The sequence below is a fragment of the Lontra canadensis genome, unplaced genomic scaffold (assembly GCF_010015895.1).
Source record: "Lontra canadensis isolate GAN:19392208 unplaced genomic scaffold, GSC_riverotter_1.0 scaffold1, whole genome shotgun sequence".
NCBI lineage: Eukaryota > Metazoa > Chordata > Mammalia > Carnivora > Mustelidae > Lontra > Lontra canadensis.
The window spans coordinates 61915502-61933799 of NW_022630995.1; the positions used below are offsets into that span (position 1 = coordinate 61915502).

The following is an 18298-nucleotide window of genomic DNA, read 5'->3' on the forward strand; positions in this document are numbered from 1 at the left end:
CTATGCGTGTTGTATTTTTGAAAAAGAAAGGACAAAGTTACAGTCTTTGCCATATAGCCAACTCCTTCATTCTTTCAGTTTACACATGAGAAAACTGAGGCCCAGGGAGAGCAAGTCGCTTACCTGAGGTTCCACAGTAAGGCAGTGGCAGTACAATTATTAAGGCTACGCATCTTTTAGTAAATCCTTATTATTCCTGCAGCGTATGGCTTCTGCTTTCCAGGAGAAGAATGTACTCTCTGTGATATAAATTACGCTATAGGGTGGTCCTAGATCGTTTTTTTGGTGGGGAGGTAACTATTGAAGATTTTAACTGTCTCCCATAAAAATACTCAAATGTGTGTGCATGCGCGCACACACACACATACAAGGACAGTTTTAGAATACTCATGATGACTCCTTATAAGGGTTTATAAGAATCCCTATAAACCCATGTGGGAACACAAAGAAACGCACCCCACGGATGCTGCATCTGGCAGCTACAGAGCCTTCCTTCTGATCCAGCCTGGTTCACGTTACAGCTAGAATTCTCTGCAAACACTTAATTTGAGGTCACCATGGAGCTACTATGCAAATCGTCTTAATGTGAGAAGGAGAAGCTCAGACTTGCTGGTCTACCAAGTTCCAAACTATGAAAATGCCTCCAGGGAAGTTTTATGATGCCAAGAAATGCAGACACACCACATTAGTAGGGATTTATGGACTCATATTGTGTGCAAGCACACACACATACACACACAGAAAGACTCTTAACAATAAAAAGGTTACCCTTGAAATTACTATTTTTTTTTAATCATTAGGGATAATTTGCTATCTCAGTGAGATGATTTCCAACCACAGAACTGGATGTGCAGACTGTGCCTTATCTTGGTATGCCACAAAACAGCCTTTATCATTTTTTTTTTGTTTATAATGTATAATGCTGCCAAACAGAACATATTGAAACCGAATGTAAGCAGACGGTATTTACTGTAAGTGAACCAGAATCAAGTTTTAAATAAAATAGGCTTAACAGCAATGATAACAAAATCTGATCTAGCAGACTCGAAGAAATGGCTTGGCACACAAGACACCCTGCCCTGGGGAATCACATTAGCCTCTATGGCACGATCGTGTTACATAAAATTAAAGGTTACAGCCGCTGGATCCAAGCATGAATGCTTAATCATGTTCTCAGTGAGAAGAATAGCAGCCCCAGGAATTGACTCATGAAAGTTTAAGGCAGGAAAAGAGTCCCAGTTCTTGCTTCTGTGCTTATATTTGAGGTTCAAGAAGTAATGCAGACTCACGCGCTCAGTCCCTAGGAGAATCCCGTAGACCATAACTATCACGATCTTTCCAAAGTTGGCCTTCCGAGAGAGCCAGATAGGCTTGGCGCAGAGAAGCAGATGGCTTCTATTTTGCTTATTTATTTTTGCAAAGAGTTAGAAGACCATACTGAGCCTTATCAGGATGTGAGCTGGGCAAGAGGGCAAGACCTGGAATTGGCTTCATCTGGAACACAGCTGAAACCAAATTTAGCCATTCTCTCTTGAGGAGACTGGCCAGCACTTGACATTGACTAGGAGGTGGAGAAGAAATGTGCTTACTCCAAAATAATTCAGCCAGATTGTGTAGGTAGTACGTGACCCATCCCTTCACGATGGGAGAATCATGATGAGGGTTTCAGAAAGCTCCCACTCTCAGCTGCCTGTGGGGTTCTGCGGGCCCAAGGCAAAGAATGCCTGGAACTGAGCCCCCCTAAAAGCTTTCAGAGGGAACCCATCCTGCTGACAACTTCATGCTGGATTTCTGGCCTCCAGAGCAGTGAAAGAAACTATTTTTGCTTATTGAAGCCAGCAAGTTTGTGGTAACGGGTTGCAGCAGCTGTGGGGGAATGAATGCCAGAGCTGTGGCATGGAGGACAAGCCACTGGAATCCTCTGAGCCCCCTTTCCTCCATCTGGAAGGTGGGGCTGATGGTCGCACTTCCTCCCATCAGACAGTAAGGGCAGTGATGGGCTGTGAAACATACCTTGCAAAGTCAGGGAGAATTTAGTGTCCACGAGCTCTTGTTCTTTTCTTTTTTTTCCAAAATGAGTTTTGTTTTTTTCCTGATTATTTAAAATAATGTGATTATAAAATACTTCTTTATAAAAGCAATTATACAGTCGTACAAAAGCACTTGAACAATAAAAATAATCTGAACTTTCCAACTCCAGAAATGGCCACTATTCATATGTCCTTTCTCTCGGTTTTGATGACATATTTAATTTCTGGATTTAAGCTTTCAGGCACCACTTCTCAACCAGTGGGTCTTGGCATAGCCTGTGGGTCCTTTATTACAGGGGCTATGATAACATCCACCTGCCAGGTTTGTAGTGAGGACTGCAAAGGGTAATCCACAAAGTACTTGAAATAACAGGGCCTGGTACTTTCTTGGTAAGTGAGGAGAGGAGAAGGGAAGGGGTTGCCTGCAGGGCCAAGCATCCTTAAGGTGGTGGCCCAGAGCCTGGTGTGCAGACGGTGCTCCATACATGGGCCCTGTTGTTGCTATCGTGGCCATTCTGTGTGCTCATCTGTGTTCTGGTGACGTCCAACTGCTCTCAACTTCTGCAGGATGCCCTTCTCTCTTGGCCTCAGGGACTTTGCAGAGGCTGACTGTCTTCTCCCGCTATGGCTGATTTCTCGTTGCCCTTCTGGACTCAGCTCATGCACCATTTCTCTTGGGATGCCTTCTTTGGCCCGGAGTATGGTTCCGGGGCCTCCCCTCTGCCCTCACAGGCTATGCTTTTATAACCTCCACGTTCCCTCTCGTCAAAAGTATGACCCTCTCTGCACTTGTTCTTCTCCCACACTAGACTTCCAAACTTCAGCTCCAGGAAAGCAGACTCTCTCTCACTCATGGCTGGGTCTGTCTCCAGCACCTACCCAGGGCTTGGCTCATAAGAACTGTCCAGAAAACGCTTACTTGACAAAGGAGGAAGGGGAGGGAATGATGCTCGGACTCCTCTTTGAGGGGCCTTCTGCCTTCCCTGGCTCTCAGGGTTAGAACCAGTGTCTGCTGTGTTCTCATGGCCTTCTGGGCTTCCTTCCACCACAACACAAACCCCCAGTCGTAGTCTTTGCATGTGTGACTGTTAGTATATGTATTAGTCAAATCTTTCTGTGATAATTCTGTGAAACAAACATCCCTCACACTTGAATCTCTGTGGCTTACAAAAACACATATTTTTCTTCATTGTGAGCCCATGCTCCACTTTAGGATACATGTGGGGTTCAGGTCTATTCCTTGGGTCTTTCATTCTGGGGTCAGAGGATCCCAGGGCCAGCTCTTCTCACGGTGGACAGCAACAGCACAAGAGAGCCAAAACCTGCTCTATCTCTTAAGGCCTTCACACACTCAGACCCGGTGCACTCTCTCTTCCTCCCATACCCCACTGGCCAACCAAGTTCTATGGCAAAACCCCCATGGGCAGTGTGAGAGAAGTAGGAAAGGATAGGAAGAGAAGGAAGAATTGTGAGCGGGTAGTACAGTTTACACAAGAGCTCAATACTGGAGATTATAGCTAACTCCTGTTGTGCCTTTTACATTCAGACACCAACATCAATTCATTTATTCCCCATATTAACCCTAAAAGGGGGAAGAACTGTGATTACCCCCATTTTACAGATGAACAAACTGAAGTCAGAAGAAGTTAAGTAATTTACCCAAGTTAACCTGCTAGAGAGTAGCAAAAGCAGGATAAACCCTGAGCAGAGCAGGGCTTGGAACCCTGGCCTGTGATCATTTCCTCCCCTTGCCTCTTGAGGTACGTACAGGTTGTGTCTCTTTATTCTGCATTCAGTCTGTTACCTGGTGTAGACCAGCCACTCAGTGAGGGCTTGTCGGTGGAATGAAAAGCAAGAAATATTTACTAAGCATTTATTACATGCTAGGTACTCTTACCTGCTTCTGGTTTCTTCTGGTTCTAAATGGTTTCTGACATAATCCTCACAGCAATCCATCTCCCCATTTCACAGATAAGGACTCCAAGGTGAAAATGAGACTTGTCCCATCCCAAGGCCTGGCAGTTTGGGCCAATCTTAAATCTAGCTGTATTGTGCTGGATGGGGCTGACTCCATCTTTTCAGCTTTTCCACGTTGCCTCTGGCAGGGTTGTTGTTGTTGTTGTTGTTTTTTTCCTGTACTAGACAAGAGAGATATCCCGCCACCCCCTACATGCCTGCAAGAAGGGGCAGGGATGATAGAAGGATGGGGAAGGGGGAAAGAAGTTGGGGACTTCCACTCAAAAAGAACACATATTTTCTATCAAATCACAGACAGTGGCTTAAGGTGCCCAGCAGATGGCAGGATGTGGCCAAAGATCCCCCAAAGCCAATCGGGCTGTTTGGGTGGGACTGCACCTAGCGGGGTAACCTGCGCGTCCCTTAGGAAGGGTCTCCCAGGGTCTGTGCTCGTCCCCCTAGCCTAGGGGTGCACCCATCGCACCCAGCACTTGGCACCCTGGGCCCGGGCTCCACTCCTCTCTGGATCAGGGTTTCCCAGCTCCCGCTGCCAGGGACCCACGCACCCAAATTCGAACCCACCCATTCATCAAACTAGGAGGCCACACAATTCTGGGGAATCCCGAGGTGCTTGTCCCGGCACTTCTGTCCTAGGGACAATGGTTTGAGGCAAACTACACTCATTTGGGGCCTCAGTTTCCCCATGTAGAACAAAGGGGGCTCTAAAAGGTCTAGACTTCCCTTCCATTCATTAAATATTTAGAAAAACATGAAGAGGAAAGGCGTCTTTTGGAGAACTAGTAGACGCACCACTGCCCGGGTGCCAGCCCGAATGGCAAATAAATTCCAGTGGGGCTTCCTGGGGGGCTCCCTTGGCAGCCAGGACGGACTGAGAGCTCCTTTCCCTCCAAACCTCAGGGTACCTGACTCTAAAACGGGGAACAATGATTTTTCAAACGGTTGGGTTGTTAAGAGGTGACGGAGAACGGTGTTTGTAAGGCGCTTAGGCTGGGCCTGGCACTTAATAGGTGCTCACAATTGCTTACTGCGCGTCGGGAGTGCCCCTACTCCGGAATCGCGATTCCTTTGGGCCCGCCCTGCACTCCGCCCGGCCGCGCTCCACCCGCCGGGGCCCGCCGCGCCCCCTCTTCCGGGCGTCCCCCCACCCCCCGGCCCTGGCTGCGCTCGCCCCCCGCCCCTTTCCTCCTTCCCTTCCTCCTCCTCCTCCTCCGCCCGCCGTGCAGCCTCCCGTCCCCCGCCCGCTGCAGCCGGCGAGGAGCGCTGCAAGGTGGCCAGTGGCCGGAGGCGCGGGGAGCTCCGGGTTTCCGGGCGGGGCGGCGGGGGCGCCCGCAGGAGGGGGTGCGGCGGGCGTGCGAGCGCAGCAGGGGGCGCCGGGAGGAGGGGGCGCGGCGGTCGCGGTTCCGCCCCTGCGCGGCGCTCGGCCCCCTCCGGCTGGCGCGCGGCTGCCGCCTGGGCTGGGCGCTCGCAGCGCGTCCCGCGTCCGGCTCCCGCGTCCGGCTCCCGCGTCCGGCTCCCGGCTCCCGGCTCCCCTCTCCACGCCGCCCGCCGCCCGCCGCTCGCAGCTCGCTGCTGGCTCCCCGTGGCCGGGCATGTAGCGGTGGTCAGGCGCCGCGGCGGAATATGGGCGGGAACCACTCCCACAAGCCCCCCGTGTTTGACGAGAATGAGGAAGGTAAGAGGCGAGGGGCGCACCCCTCCTTCCCCCTGCGCGGCGCGCTGGTCCTGCCGAGGTTCCTCCTCTGTGCCGCTGCCCCTCCGGGCGGGCGCGCAGAATCGGACAGGGGGTACAGACCAGCCTTCACTTGGAGAGCGGAAGGAGGAGCTGCCTGGGACGCAAGTCCGGGTGCTGCTCGGCTCCAGCTCCCCAAGCCCCGGTCTCCTTCAGAGCCGGAGGCTCAGGGAGGTGGCCGGTGCGTGTGCGTGTGTGTGTGTGTCCACGATGCGTTTGGTTTCCTGCACAGGAAGGTTCCAGCCTGCTCTCCTTCTTGGCCCAGGACGGCCTAGGGAAACTTTTCTTGTTTAAACTCTGTGACTCCAAGAAGGCGTCCCGCTTGTGGCAGCCTCCCTGGCGGAGCCGGTGGTGTAGGATGCCCAGCCTCAGCTGAACTCCAGGGCTGGGCCTCCCTGTGGCTCAGGTCCCTAGAGCTCTGTACTTGAACTGGCCAAACGCCATTTCCAGCGCTGTGTGTCCTGGGCAACTTGCTTAACCTCTCTGAAACCTTTGTTGCTTCACCCATGAAATGAGTATTACGATACCACCTACTACCCTAGAACAAGGGATTGTTTGAAACTTAACCACTGGTTATCCATGTGAGGAGTGCCTTATAACTGTAATCAGTACAGTATTGCTGGTTATCTGTTAACTCTGCCTTTAAAAGCTTGGTTTCCTAATGCTTTGGTTTCTCCGGTGTTCACCTGGCCCCATGCAAGAGTAGGATGTACTGAGCACATACTATGTGCTAGGCACTGTATTAGGGCTTTGTATGTGTTCTCTCCATCCTCACAGCAACAAGATGAGGTAGGTACTTTTGTTGTTCGTTTTGCAATTGAAGAAAGCAATGGGGCCCAGTCATAGCTCCTAAGGAGCAGAGCTGGCTTGGGGGTTGAACAGCCTTTCCCCAGACACGGTGCTTATCACCACCCAGGCAGAGGCTTGTGGACACAGATCATGGTTTCTGGAATGGCCGAGGCTGTGGGTGGTAGTCACATGCTGGCCCAGACAGCCCCTCTCAAAAGGCTACGGGAAGATAGTTAACATAATTTAAGTGGGTTGGCCCTATATGGTGCTTTCCTAAAGGAGTTCCTGTCTAATGGCACCAAATAGAATAAGCCATGACCATCCGTGGTGATAAGGGTGGTGAGTGGGGCCAGTGAAGGCCCCTGGGCACCCAAGGAGACCAGAGGCTTTCCTCGTTCTTTAGTCTGGGGCACAGGCAGGTGGGGAGGCAGGCAGGGATAGAGGAGACATAGGCAGGGAGGTGGTGGAGGCCTTTGGGCGTCCCAGAAGAGTCGGGACACATGCTGTTGAACTTGATCCTGGCCAAGTTTACACAAGCCCTAACTTCTCCATGGAAGTTAAAGGGCTCTTGAAATCAGCGTTTGTAGGTGTGCTCTGTTATGGGACAGCCTCCTTGTGGTGGCTCTGGGACAGGCTTGTCCCCTCTTTGAAGCACTTTTGTCCTTTGAGATTACAATCAAGGCTGTTCAGGTCCCATGAGAAGATATATACTCATTGACAGGTGGGGAACATAACTTGCATCAAAAACCTTCTATTTGCAAGAAGTCAAAACTCTGTCTATTTTAGTGAAGGGATCTGTATTAGTCTGCTCAGACTGTCATAAGACAATACCACTGATGCTTAAACGACGGAATTTGTTGTTGTTGGTGGCCTCAAAGACAGAGATGTTCTCTCACTGTTCTAGAGGCCAGAAGTCCAAGATCACGGTGCTGTCAGGGCTGGTTTCCGGTGAGAGCTCCCTTCCTGCTTTCCTCCGTGTGCTTGAGGAGCTGGAGAGAACTGTCTGGTGTTTCTTCCTTTTCTTACATGAATACCAGTCTTATCAGATTAAGGCCCCACCCTTATGACCTTACTTAACATCTATCTCCATAAAGGCCCTATCTCCAAAGGTAGTCATAATGGAGGTTACAACTTCTCCGTGAAGTTTGGAGGGGACAACCCCTGAGCCAATAAGTGGAGCATTTGTGAAAACCATGGACTCCCTTCATAGATGAAAGCACAAATGTACATATCAACTCCAATAATTATAGGGGTTCATGCTTCCAGACTGGATCAAAGGTTGTATTTTTGGTAATTTTCAAAGCATTTGTCTTTCTTTTATTTGCAGAGGAAATTTGCCTCCCTTATATGGACATCTGTCTTTCTCTTTTATCCCAGAAAACATGCTTCAAAATATTGATTGGCAAAATAGTTATATCTGGTGTAACCAGATTTTTGATTTTCCTGCTGCTGTTCCTCATTCCAAAAGCAGATTGGACCCAAGGTTAACTGCCTGTTTCAGGGCTCCTGAAGTACAAGGTTAGGACTCACCTCATTTTGCCAGCTTCCAGCCCAGTGAAACATTAACTTGTTTGATTTTGCCAGCGTATCTCTTGTATATTTTCCTGTGCAAGTAAAGCTCTGTTATTTGCCACCAATTAATTCATTTATTCTGTAGGCATTGGCTGATGATCTTTTTTTTTTTTTTTTTTTTTTGCACCAATCCCTGTGCCTACCAGGAATATGGAGAAGATGAAGGCAAATATCCTAACCCTCAGGGGGTTTCCAGAGCAAATAAATACCCAGGACAATGCAGGGAGCTCAGAGAACCTCTAGGTAACATAGAGGAGGGTCCCTAACCCTGAGGCAGGGAGGAGGGACAGAGAAGACTTCCCCTTAGTGTTGAGTCTTGTGCACAGGGCAGGCATTACCAGTAAGGAGGGGTTGGTAGAGATGGGGAAGGGTGTGTTAGAAGGAGGGAACAGAATGTGCAAAGCCAGATGGTAAAGGGTAAGCAGGACTCATTGGGGACATTATTGGGTGTGGTTAGTACTCCTGCAGTGTGGGATGTGAGGCTGGAAGGCACGGAGATGAACCCCAAGTCCTGGACCACCCTTAAAGGGCCAAGTGGCTATGTGTTGGGCTTGACCGTGTAGACATCTGGAGTCACTGAAGAATTTTAAGCAGGGGAATGACATGGTCCAGTGAACTCACATGCCCTTCCAAACCAGAGCTGTTGGGTGGTTGAAGATGTAAACACCTACCTGGGCAAAAGCAAGTCTGGTTTGTAAGTAATTTAATACTAAACCGTAGCTGAAAGTTTGCACTGCATAACTGTATCATGCCCATCTCCATTCAGATGGCAAAAGTTTAACTTGCATCCAGGTAATATTAACAACTAACTTCCTGACACAGTGTATGGGCTACTTTTCATGCCTAATTTGGAATCATCACAACTTGGCCTGAGGAGGTCTCAGAATCTGCTTCGTATTAGAGCTGTAACTGAATCGGGGACCCCAGGAAAGGCCTGTGTTGCCTGTGTGTGGGTGAGCTGAGACTCACACCCAGGTCTGTTGAACTCCAGAGGTAGGCACCTAATAGTGTTCTCTGTGCCGCTGCTGGAGGCCTAGGGGAAACGTGACTCTCACAGATGGATACGGCCGTGCACAGCGAGCCTGGAACTCAGGTCAGGCTCTGCCACGCCACGCCACAGGACTCTTTGCACAGACCTTGATAGGATGGTGGTAGCAGTGCGTTCTGACAACACCTGCTCATTTATGATAACCATCTCACATGCCATCTTCAAAGAGCATTTGTTGGGCAGTCACATCGTAATACAACTTCTGGGAGTGAAAACAAAATCTTCTCCCCTTCCAAATTCATGTCAAAATTGTGTTTAAGTGGCTTTCCTCCAACACAGTCCTTATCCATATTGGGACTTTTTTTTAAAACCCCCCCCCCCCCCCCCCCCCCCCCCCGCTGGCAGATATAAAGTTTCTGCTTTTTCTCAGCACTGTATTTAAAGTGGCTTAGGTTGCAACGATGTCTTCAGATGCAGTTTAATGGGCTGTAGTATTCCATCAAATGGGACTCTTATAATGTACTTAAATATTTTCTTGTTAGACATTTAGGCTGCTTTCATTATTCCATCTTTATAAATAAGTTGCTTGAAAATTTTGTATATTTTTCCCCCTTCTCTTAGAGGAATTTATGGGGCACCTGGGTGGCGCAGTCAAGTTAAGCATCTGACTCTTGATTTCAGCTCAGATCATGATCTCAGGGTTGTGAAATCAAGCTGGGCATCGGGCTCCCTGCTGGGCATGGAGCCTGCTTAAGATTCTCTCTCTCCTCTTGTGTGTGTGTGTGTGTGTGTGTGTGTGTGTGTGTGTGTGTGTGTTTCTGTATGCTCTCTCTCTCTCTCTCAAATAAATACCTTAAAATGAAGCGTAAGGGGAGGGATTATTGGATCCAAGGGACTGAATATTTTTTAGAACTCTAGAAACATGTAAGTTAAGTTTCCAAAGGGTTTTTTAAATCAGTGTTCTATAAATTTATGGCTGGCACCCACAGATTTGGGGATATTGATTTAACAAGCTCTGGGTATTCTCATTTTAGAATGTCATAGATTAAAGGGTCATTTAAGCGTTATTTCTACATTATTATTGGTCTAGATAACTTGACATGCAGCTCAGATCATGAAAACATCTTGGTCTAACCAAATCTGCAACAAAAGTTGCTTTCCTGTGGAAATATTCAGACACCCAAGGCAATTAAAGAACCCCTGCCCCAAACATTGTATTCATACTTCACCTGGAGACAGGTGTCTGTCATTTGTGATTCACAAAGTGGTTGGCGTCTATGCTGCAGGCTTTACTCCTGACTTTGCTTCAAATTTTTTAATACTTTGGGCAAACTCATTCATGTTACACCTTGGTTTTCATACATGTAACAGCTATGGCTTGGGCATAAGGTAGAAGCCAAAAATATTCCGAGAAAGCTCCGAATTGCGTGGAATAAACTTTGTTCAGATAATGAGAGTCCCTACAGAGGTAGAGGCTGGACAGGTGCCAAGGAAGGGGTGCGGGCTTAGGGGCTCGCTTTTCACAGCTGTATCAAGCACCTGCCTATTTCATGCAGGAGTCTAGGATGTAAACCTTCGATTTCAAGATCTAGACCTCAATGGAAAAATGCATCTTGATTTGTCTTCTACGCTAGGAGTTGGATGGGTTAAGAAAATAGCCGTAAATCAGTATGAGATTGTTTAGTAGAAATGAATGGTAAGATCCATCTCTACCTTTGAACACTCATAGAAAATGGGTATGAAGTTTTTGAGCTTAAAGCATGTGTCAGTCAGCTCTATGAAGTCAGACAGGTGTATACAAACTCCTGTACTTCATTGAGTCTAAGGCACTCATTTTGCCATGTTTGAAATCTCTGAACAGGGGATGCAGTTTGGCCAATGTGGTATTTATGATGTAGTTTTATTATTTGCATGTGGTCATAGCTGTTCACATGATCGTGGTTTATAATAAGTCTAAAAGAGCTTTTTTCAAGGGACTGGAAAGAATCACATCGTAGATTCATCGGCAGCCTTTCCCTCTTAATGGTATATAAAACAATGGTGCATTTAGTATGTGGGTAGCTGAGATCAGGTGCCACGTGGCACCTGATGGTAGGTGAGCCTCCTTCAGTTAACCAACGTGAGGTCTTTGGAAGGGAATTACCTGGTTCTGGTCACTTCTCACCACCTCCACCACTACCACCTGGTCCAAGCCGTGGTCACATCTCCGGCTTAGATTATTACAGTAGCCTCCCTAACTGGTCTTGTTTTTGCTCTTTCTCTTCTCAGCATCACCTCAATGCAGCACCAGAGTGATCCTCCAAAAGTGGGCGGGGGGCATGTCAGTCCCTGCTCCACCTCCACTCCTTCTGCCTTAACAACATGTAAAAACAGAAGTCCTCGTAGATGCCCATCAAGCCCGGCCTCTTTGACCCCTTCTCCTTCCTTTCTCCAGCCCACCTGCCTCCTTCCTGCCCCTCAGACTTACGGACACCCTCATACTATAGCCCAGCACCTGCTACCCGTGCCCACAGAGCTTCTCCCGCAGGACCTGCTCCCTCACCTCTGCTCTGTCTTCACACAAATGCCACCTTCCTTGTGAGGCCTTTGCTGACCACCCTACTTATGATGGCGTGCCCAGCCCACCTTCCTGGCCTTCCTTTGCTTCATAGCTATTCTCATCATCTCTCGTATCATTTGTTTTACTTACTCCCTTAGTTATAGTCTGTCTCCCGCCGTGTGATCACAAGGCTTCAAGTGGGCTCTGTCATTGTGGGGACCCTACAACCTTGAGGCTCAGAGCCTTATAGCTCTGAGTATGGAAAAGGGAGCCTCGTTTTTCATAGTTGCTGCAGAAAAAAAAAAAAAAAAGTCCCAGGGTTCATTTTGATCAGTTGTGGTTAAGTCTTGAGCATTCTTGAACTGATCACCATGACCGGGGAGAAATGAGGCTCTCCGTGGCCAGGCTGGGTCGCATGCCCACCCTCTGATCCTGGGGATGGGGTTGGCACCCCTTGAGGCATGTGGACTAAGAAAGTCTGGGAAGGATTTTTCCAAGGAGTAGTGGGGTATGAAGAGAAGAAGGGCAAGTGAAGCAAACAGAAGCATCCACACAGTCCCTGTCTTCTCGTGTTCCTTGAGACATGGTTTGGAACACTTGGCTCATTTCAGTTGTTTGACTGCATGCCCATCTTCTGCACTAGACCGAGACCTCCAGAAGAGCAGCAAGCATTTCTTTTTCACCTTTGTGTCTGCAAGGCCTGGAACAGGGCCCATGAAGGCACACAGCAGCTGTTGGTTGAATGAAAGATGAGAGTAGTCGCTTAGTGGGGTCGATTTCTTGCATTCCTCCCAGTTCAGAGGCTTTTGAGAAACAAATGTAGAATGTTCACACTTATCACCACAAAAGTTGGTTTGGAGAAGGTTCCTTGGATTTGAGTCCAGAATGACCTTTCAACACTGTCCCTCAATTTTACCCTTGGGACTTGCTTGGGTAGACAGGGGTCTGCAGAGTGAGTTCTATTCTGCCAACAGCTCGGTGGGCCCCAGTTATGATGCATAGAGAGCTCCTGAGAGATTTCCCCAAATGTCAACCTGTAAAGTTAGTGGAGATCAGACTCTTGCATATCACGATGCGGGATATCACTTCTCTTCCCACTGAGAGAGAAGGCGGAGATGGTTCTCGTTCCTTTCTGGGTAAGACCAATTCCTGTTTTATGGGACAGCAGAAGGGTAGAGAGACGGATGATGGCTTTCCCACGATATGAGCTGGAGTGAAGAGGGTGTTAAGATGGAAACAGGATTTATGTTGAGTCTTGAGGGAAAGGTTTAAATGCCTTAAGAGAAAAAGGATCGGTATTTTAGGAGGATCAAACAGCATAAGCTAGCTCTGAGCTTAGGCATTTTCCTGAGAGAATTAGAAGGAACAAAATATTCTTAGCAGTACTCAGTTGTCTAAAATCTGGGCCCAGAGCAATTGCAGATGGAGATGGAGAAACTTCTAGAAAGAGTGGCGAGGGTCCCAGCACCCCAGTGGAATGAATATTCCAGTAGAGGAAACAATGAGGCCTCCTCTCCCTTGCGGTAAATCTTAGAGTTCCTCAAGACTGAGCCCTTGGGCCTCTAGCTCAGCCCTCTGTCCTATCTCCCTGCTGATCTTGTCACCCCCGCATGCCCAGTCACCCCACATCAGTCCGGGTGCCGTCAGGAGCCCCAAGCCACGCTGGTTTTCAGAAAGGGAACATGTCATACAAAGAATTCATCTTGTAAAAAGGCTAACTCTGAAAAGGAGTTGGGGAAGACTCTAGGAGTACTAAGGTAGCAGCTGTAGCAGTACGGCTGCTCCTGGCAGCGCTGAGGGTGAGGGAGCCAGGAAGGCACTCAAGACCTGGAAGAGGGCCCCCCCTGTCTGGTCAGGCTGCGTTTCAGATCTCCTTGGAGAGTGCCTGGTGGCTAGAGGAACAGGCAGCCTATGGAGGGCTGGAACTTTCTGGAAGGTGAAACTCATCCATGAGGGCCACTGAGGGGAGGGCCGCCAGCCCCCCTGCACACTTGCTGGGTGACAGGTGGACAACCAAGTGGAGGAAGGGAAGTTTCTTCCACGCTGGTCTGGCAGGGCCTCTCTTGCGCCCTCTGTTGGCAGTGCCTGGCGGGAAGCCCGCTGGTGATGCAGAAATGTCCATGGATTCCTGCCCCAGTGCCACAGAACAGTGGGTCTGGAGCTAAGGGACAATATGTTAATAACTGGTGCCTGTTACTTTCTTTTAGCAGTGACTCAGTAATTCATTTCCTTCATTCGTATTTCTCCTCTGGCCTCCAAACCTGTGTTTCAATATGTAATTCCGCTTGGATGTCTCAAAAGAATACCTCAAATTCAGAATAACCTGGGGCACCTGGCTGGTTCAGTTGGTTAAGCACTGGACTCTCGATTTCAGCTTAGGTCATGATCTCAGGGTCATGGATAGAGCCCCAGGTTGGGCTCTGTGCTCAGCTGGGCGTCTGCTTGTCTCTCCTCCTCCCCCTTTGCATCTCCCCCAGGGCAATCTTTCTCTTTCTCTCTCTAATAAATAAAATAAAATCTGTAAACAAACAAACAAACAAAACCCAAAGCCCAGAGTAACCTCAGTCAAACCCATGTGCTTCCAGAGTCTCCTAGCTAAGTGTATAATACCGTCATCTATCCAGTTGTAAGGCCAAAATACCTCGTTTTCCTCAGCTCTTCCCTCTGCCTTCCTCCCACAAGTCCAGTTAGGCACCTGGCTATGTTGATTTTACCTCCCAAGTCTCTCCCAAATCTGCCCAGTCTTTCCATCCACAGTGCTGCCACCTCCACTCAAGCATCACCCCTCAGGGGACCCGCCCAGGCAACTTCCCACCCAGACTCATGACTGAAGTCATAGCAATGATGGCAGTCCTGTGCTCAGTGCTCGTGAGTGGCTTCCATTGCTCTTGGACTAAAGATTCAGACTGTGATACAGTCCTCAGGACCCTGTGGGGGCTGGAACCTGTCCACTTCCATGTTCTCCCTCAATGCATGTGTTAAATTACTCCACATGCTTCAGGTTCACAGCCCAAACCTTGACTTGCTGTTACTGAGTTACTGTCCCAGGCAGTAGTGACCTTCCTTCTGCTCGTTCTCAGTGCTGTTGCTTCTACTCTTGGACCACAGGACATCCTTTTAGTTTCTGGAACGTTTCATGCCACTTCTGCCCCAGGGCCTTGCCACGTGTTGTTGCCTCTGTCTGAAATGCTCACCCACCCCACCCGGCTTGGCTTGTTCATCTCCCACTCGTCCTTCTCCAGGTCCCTTATCTGATTCCCAGGCTGGGTCAAGATCCCCCTCACATTACCTCAGTCTCCTTTGTAGCAATTATCACAGTGCTAATTCTACATTTATTCCCATGAGTATACTTCATTAGTGTCTGTCTCCCCTGTGAGACTGGAGTCTCCACGAGCATAGGGCCTCTGGCTCTTACAGTGTTTAGTCCAGGTCCCACTGCTTTGCAAAATGTCTGTCCTCGTAGCTGCTTGTCCTTGAGCAGTTTTCAAAGAAAATACAGAGAAAAATCACTGGCAACTTGCGAAAGGTTAACAGGGTCCCTCCCGATGTCTGAAGAATAGTGCTGTGGGAGAGAGGTATGGTTAGTGGGGGATACAGTGGCTAAGAGAGGTACACTTGGTGTCATAGGTGGTAACCTTGCGGTGCTGGTCCCACTTCTTTCTGGGTAGCTGGAAAGCTCTTTCCCTCCTATCAGTCTTTCCCCAGCTCCCTCACTGGCATCCCACCGGGGGAATTAGTTTTTACCCCAGCCCTATATACCCCTATGGTTATTTATTTAATACTTTTTTCTATCTTGCCTGGTTTTACTTTAACAGAACCTTCTACCAAGTAGGAACTTCATGTTTCTACCTTCATTTGGCAATGGATTAAGACTTCCACAAATAGGAAGCAAGATAAAGTAAGGTAGATGCAAAACTGTGAGGCCTGGTGTGGCCGTGGGCGCCTTTTGTAGACCCTTCGCTTATGACTTGCTCAGTGCATGTTTTTGGAATGGATTTACAGTGGATGAACAGTGGATGGCAGTTGTGTGGCTGCAGGGCCTGCCAGGCTCAGGAACTGGGAAGGTCACAGCAGACCCCCGAGGACATACACTGGAGTGCAGTCCCGTGCTCTTCCACTCAGTTCCCCTTACAGATGGGGTGTGGGCCTCTGGGCCTGTGTGTCTCTGGGATGCACCAGGCCCCCAGCCTGGCTTCAACATGGAGTCTTCTAACGGGGAGGCCCCTTAGCTGGCATACTATTTAAAAGCACAGACCCAGGGTCAGACCGCCTGGAGCCCCATGCTGGCTCTGCCACCTACTTGCAGAGTGCCCTCCAGTAAGCTTCTTTTCCTCCATGACTTCTGGTTTCCTCCTGTAAAATGGAGATGAAATGGGCCTTATTTCCTCAATCGTTTGGAAGAGTAAGTGACTTACTCTATGTGACATGCTTACTACATACATAGCCTGGCACATAATAAAGTAAATGCTGTGTAAACTTCATTAAATAAGGTTACCTTTTGTGACCAAGGGAGGTCAGTGCATAGAAGTTAAAAGCAGAGATTTGAGGGTTACATAGGGCGAGATCCTAATTTTTCTGTGTGTTGTCTGTGTGTAACTGTGGGCCACTTTTTTTTTTTTTAACCTCCTTAAACCTTAGAATGGGGATACAACTGTATGGTTGCCATGGGAATGGAGTGAGGCGATGTCAGCACCCAGTAGTGTAAGGTATGTTGGGTGAGAAGGACGTTGGGTGAGAGCTGCTGTTCCCTGAGCCTGAAGAAGGTGTTCTGACTTCTTCCCAGGCCCTGCTGTCAGGAGGGTCCTTCCCATTCTCATTCTCCTAGGAAACAGGACCTTCTGATAGATTCTGCCTTCAAAGCTTCCTTGCCTGGGTCCTTATTTCATCTTTCAGGAAGGGCAAGCCCTGTGTTTCGGTGCCTGACTCTGGCCAAGTCATGTGGAACAGTGACCAGGGAGCAGGTGTCCTTTTGCTGGTGGTCATTGTCATTGACGTGGATCAAGCCACCTTTTGAGTCTTCTGTTTGCTCAATCCCTACGGAGGCCCTGGGGGCTGGAGTGGGGTTTTAGGGAGGATTAGATATTGGGCCCCTGTCTTTTAGAAAATGTCCATCCTCTTAGGCATTTGAGAGGAAAGAAGAAAAAGATTTCTGGATGCCTCATGTTGTGGATTGAATTGAGTCCCCCAAAATAAGTAAGGTGAAACCTAACTCCCAGTACTTTAGAATGTAAGCTTATTTAGAGACCGAGATGCAGTGAGGTTAAGATGAGGCCGCTAGCATGGGCCCTCCTCCAGTAGAACTAGTATTCTTATAAAAAGGGGAAATTGTTAGGGGCGCCTGGGTGGCTCAGTGGGTTAATGCCTCTGCCTTAAGCTCAGGTCATGATCCCCGGGTCCTGGGATCGAGCCCTGCATCAGGCTCTCTGCTCAGTGGGGAGCCTGATTCCTCCTCTCTTTGCCTGCTTCTCTGCCTACCTGTGATCTCTGTCTGTCAAATAAATAAATAAAATCTTTAAAAAAAAGGGGGTGGGAAATGGGGCACAAAGGCAGACATGCACATGAGGAGAATACCATGTGAACATGAAGACAGAGATTGGGATGTTTGGTAATGCACCTACAAGCCAAGGAACACCAAAATCGCAGGCAATCCCCTGGAAGCTAGGAGAGAGGAAAAGAGCAGATGCTTCTTCACAGCCACACAAGAAACCAGCCCTGCTGGCACCTCGATCTTAGACTTGCAGCCTCCAGAACTGTGAGGGGATAAATTTCTGTTGTTTTGAGCTCCCCACAACCGTGATACCTATCATGGCAGTTCTGGGAAATGAGCACACCTAATTTTACCATTGCATCGTAACTCAGTGCGTCATTTCAGATGAGGCCCCAAGCCAGGTCTGGGAATTGTTTCCAGAAAAAGCAACTTCTGAGACCCGTCCTGAAGGAGGGAAACAGGTAGCAGCCAAGGGAAGATAATGTAGGGAGGAAAGAAACTGGGAAGATTGTGCAGGAAAAGGCCCTTCCAGGCAGAGGGGACTGCACATATAGAGGCAAGGTGGGCAGAGAGAACTGGAAGGTGTTCAGTATCCCAGAGTTAATGGGGAGCAGGTGTGATGGTGGAGAAGAGAGGCAACCTTAGAGATGGGGTCTAAGCCAGCTCCACTAAGGCTAGTACCAGGTTTTCAAGAGCCTAGAATGTCATACTATGTTTTTCAGCTCGGGCTGTTGCAGCAAACACCCCACAGTGGGGGCTTAAACAACAGACATTTATGTCTCACACTTCTGGAGGTGGCAAGTCCAAGATCAAGGTGTCGATGAGAGTTCCCTTCAGGTTTGCACACAGCTGTTTTCTTGGTATATCTTCACCTTGTGGAGATGGGGGGGAAGCTCTTATTTCTTCCTGTTCTAAAGACACTGATCCCATGCTAGGGAACCCCATGTTCATAACCTCATCTCCCCCTGATAATCTCCAAAGGTCCCACCTCCAAATACCACTCCATTGAGGGTCAGGGTTCCAGTATATAAATTTTGGGGAGACACAATATACACAGGTCGGTAACACTGAGGAATTTGACTTCTACTCTTAGTTGGCAGGGCGGGCTACTTAATTTGTGGGACTTAGTGTGAAAGAAAAACGGGGTTCCCTTGTGTAAGAATCACAAAACTGCCATTAAAGGTAC

The 18298-nt window shown here is 48.7% G+C and overlaps 1 protein-coding gene across 1 annotated transcript in view; it reads left to right on the forward strand.

Annotated features, from left to right (window-relative positions):
* The first annotated feature begins 5591 nt into the window (after nt 1-5591).
* The window catches only part of STK32B (serine/threonine kinase 32B), a 368267-nt gene continuing 355560 nt past the window's right edge, over nt 5592-18298 (forward strand). The window contains exon 1 of the mRNA XM_032855239.1: nt 5592-5679. Coding sequence (XP_032711130.1) covers nt 5628-5679 — 52 coding nt within the window. The 5' untranslated portion in view covers nt 5592-5627. The remainder of the gene's footprint in view (nt 5680-18298) is intronic.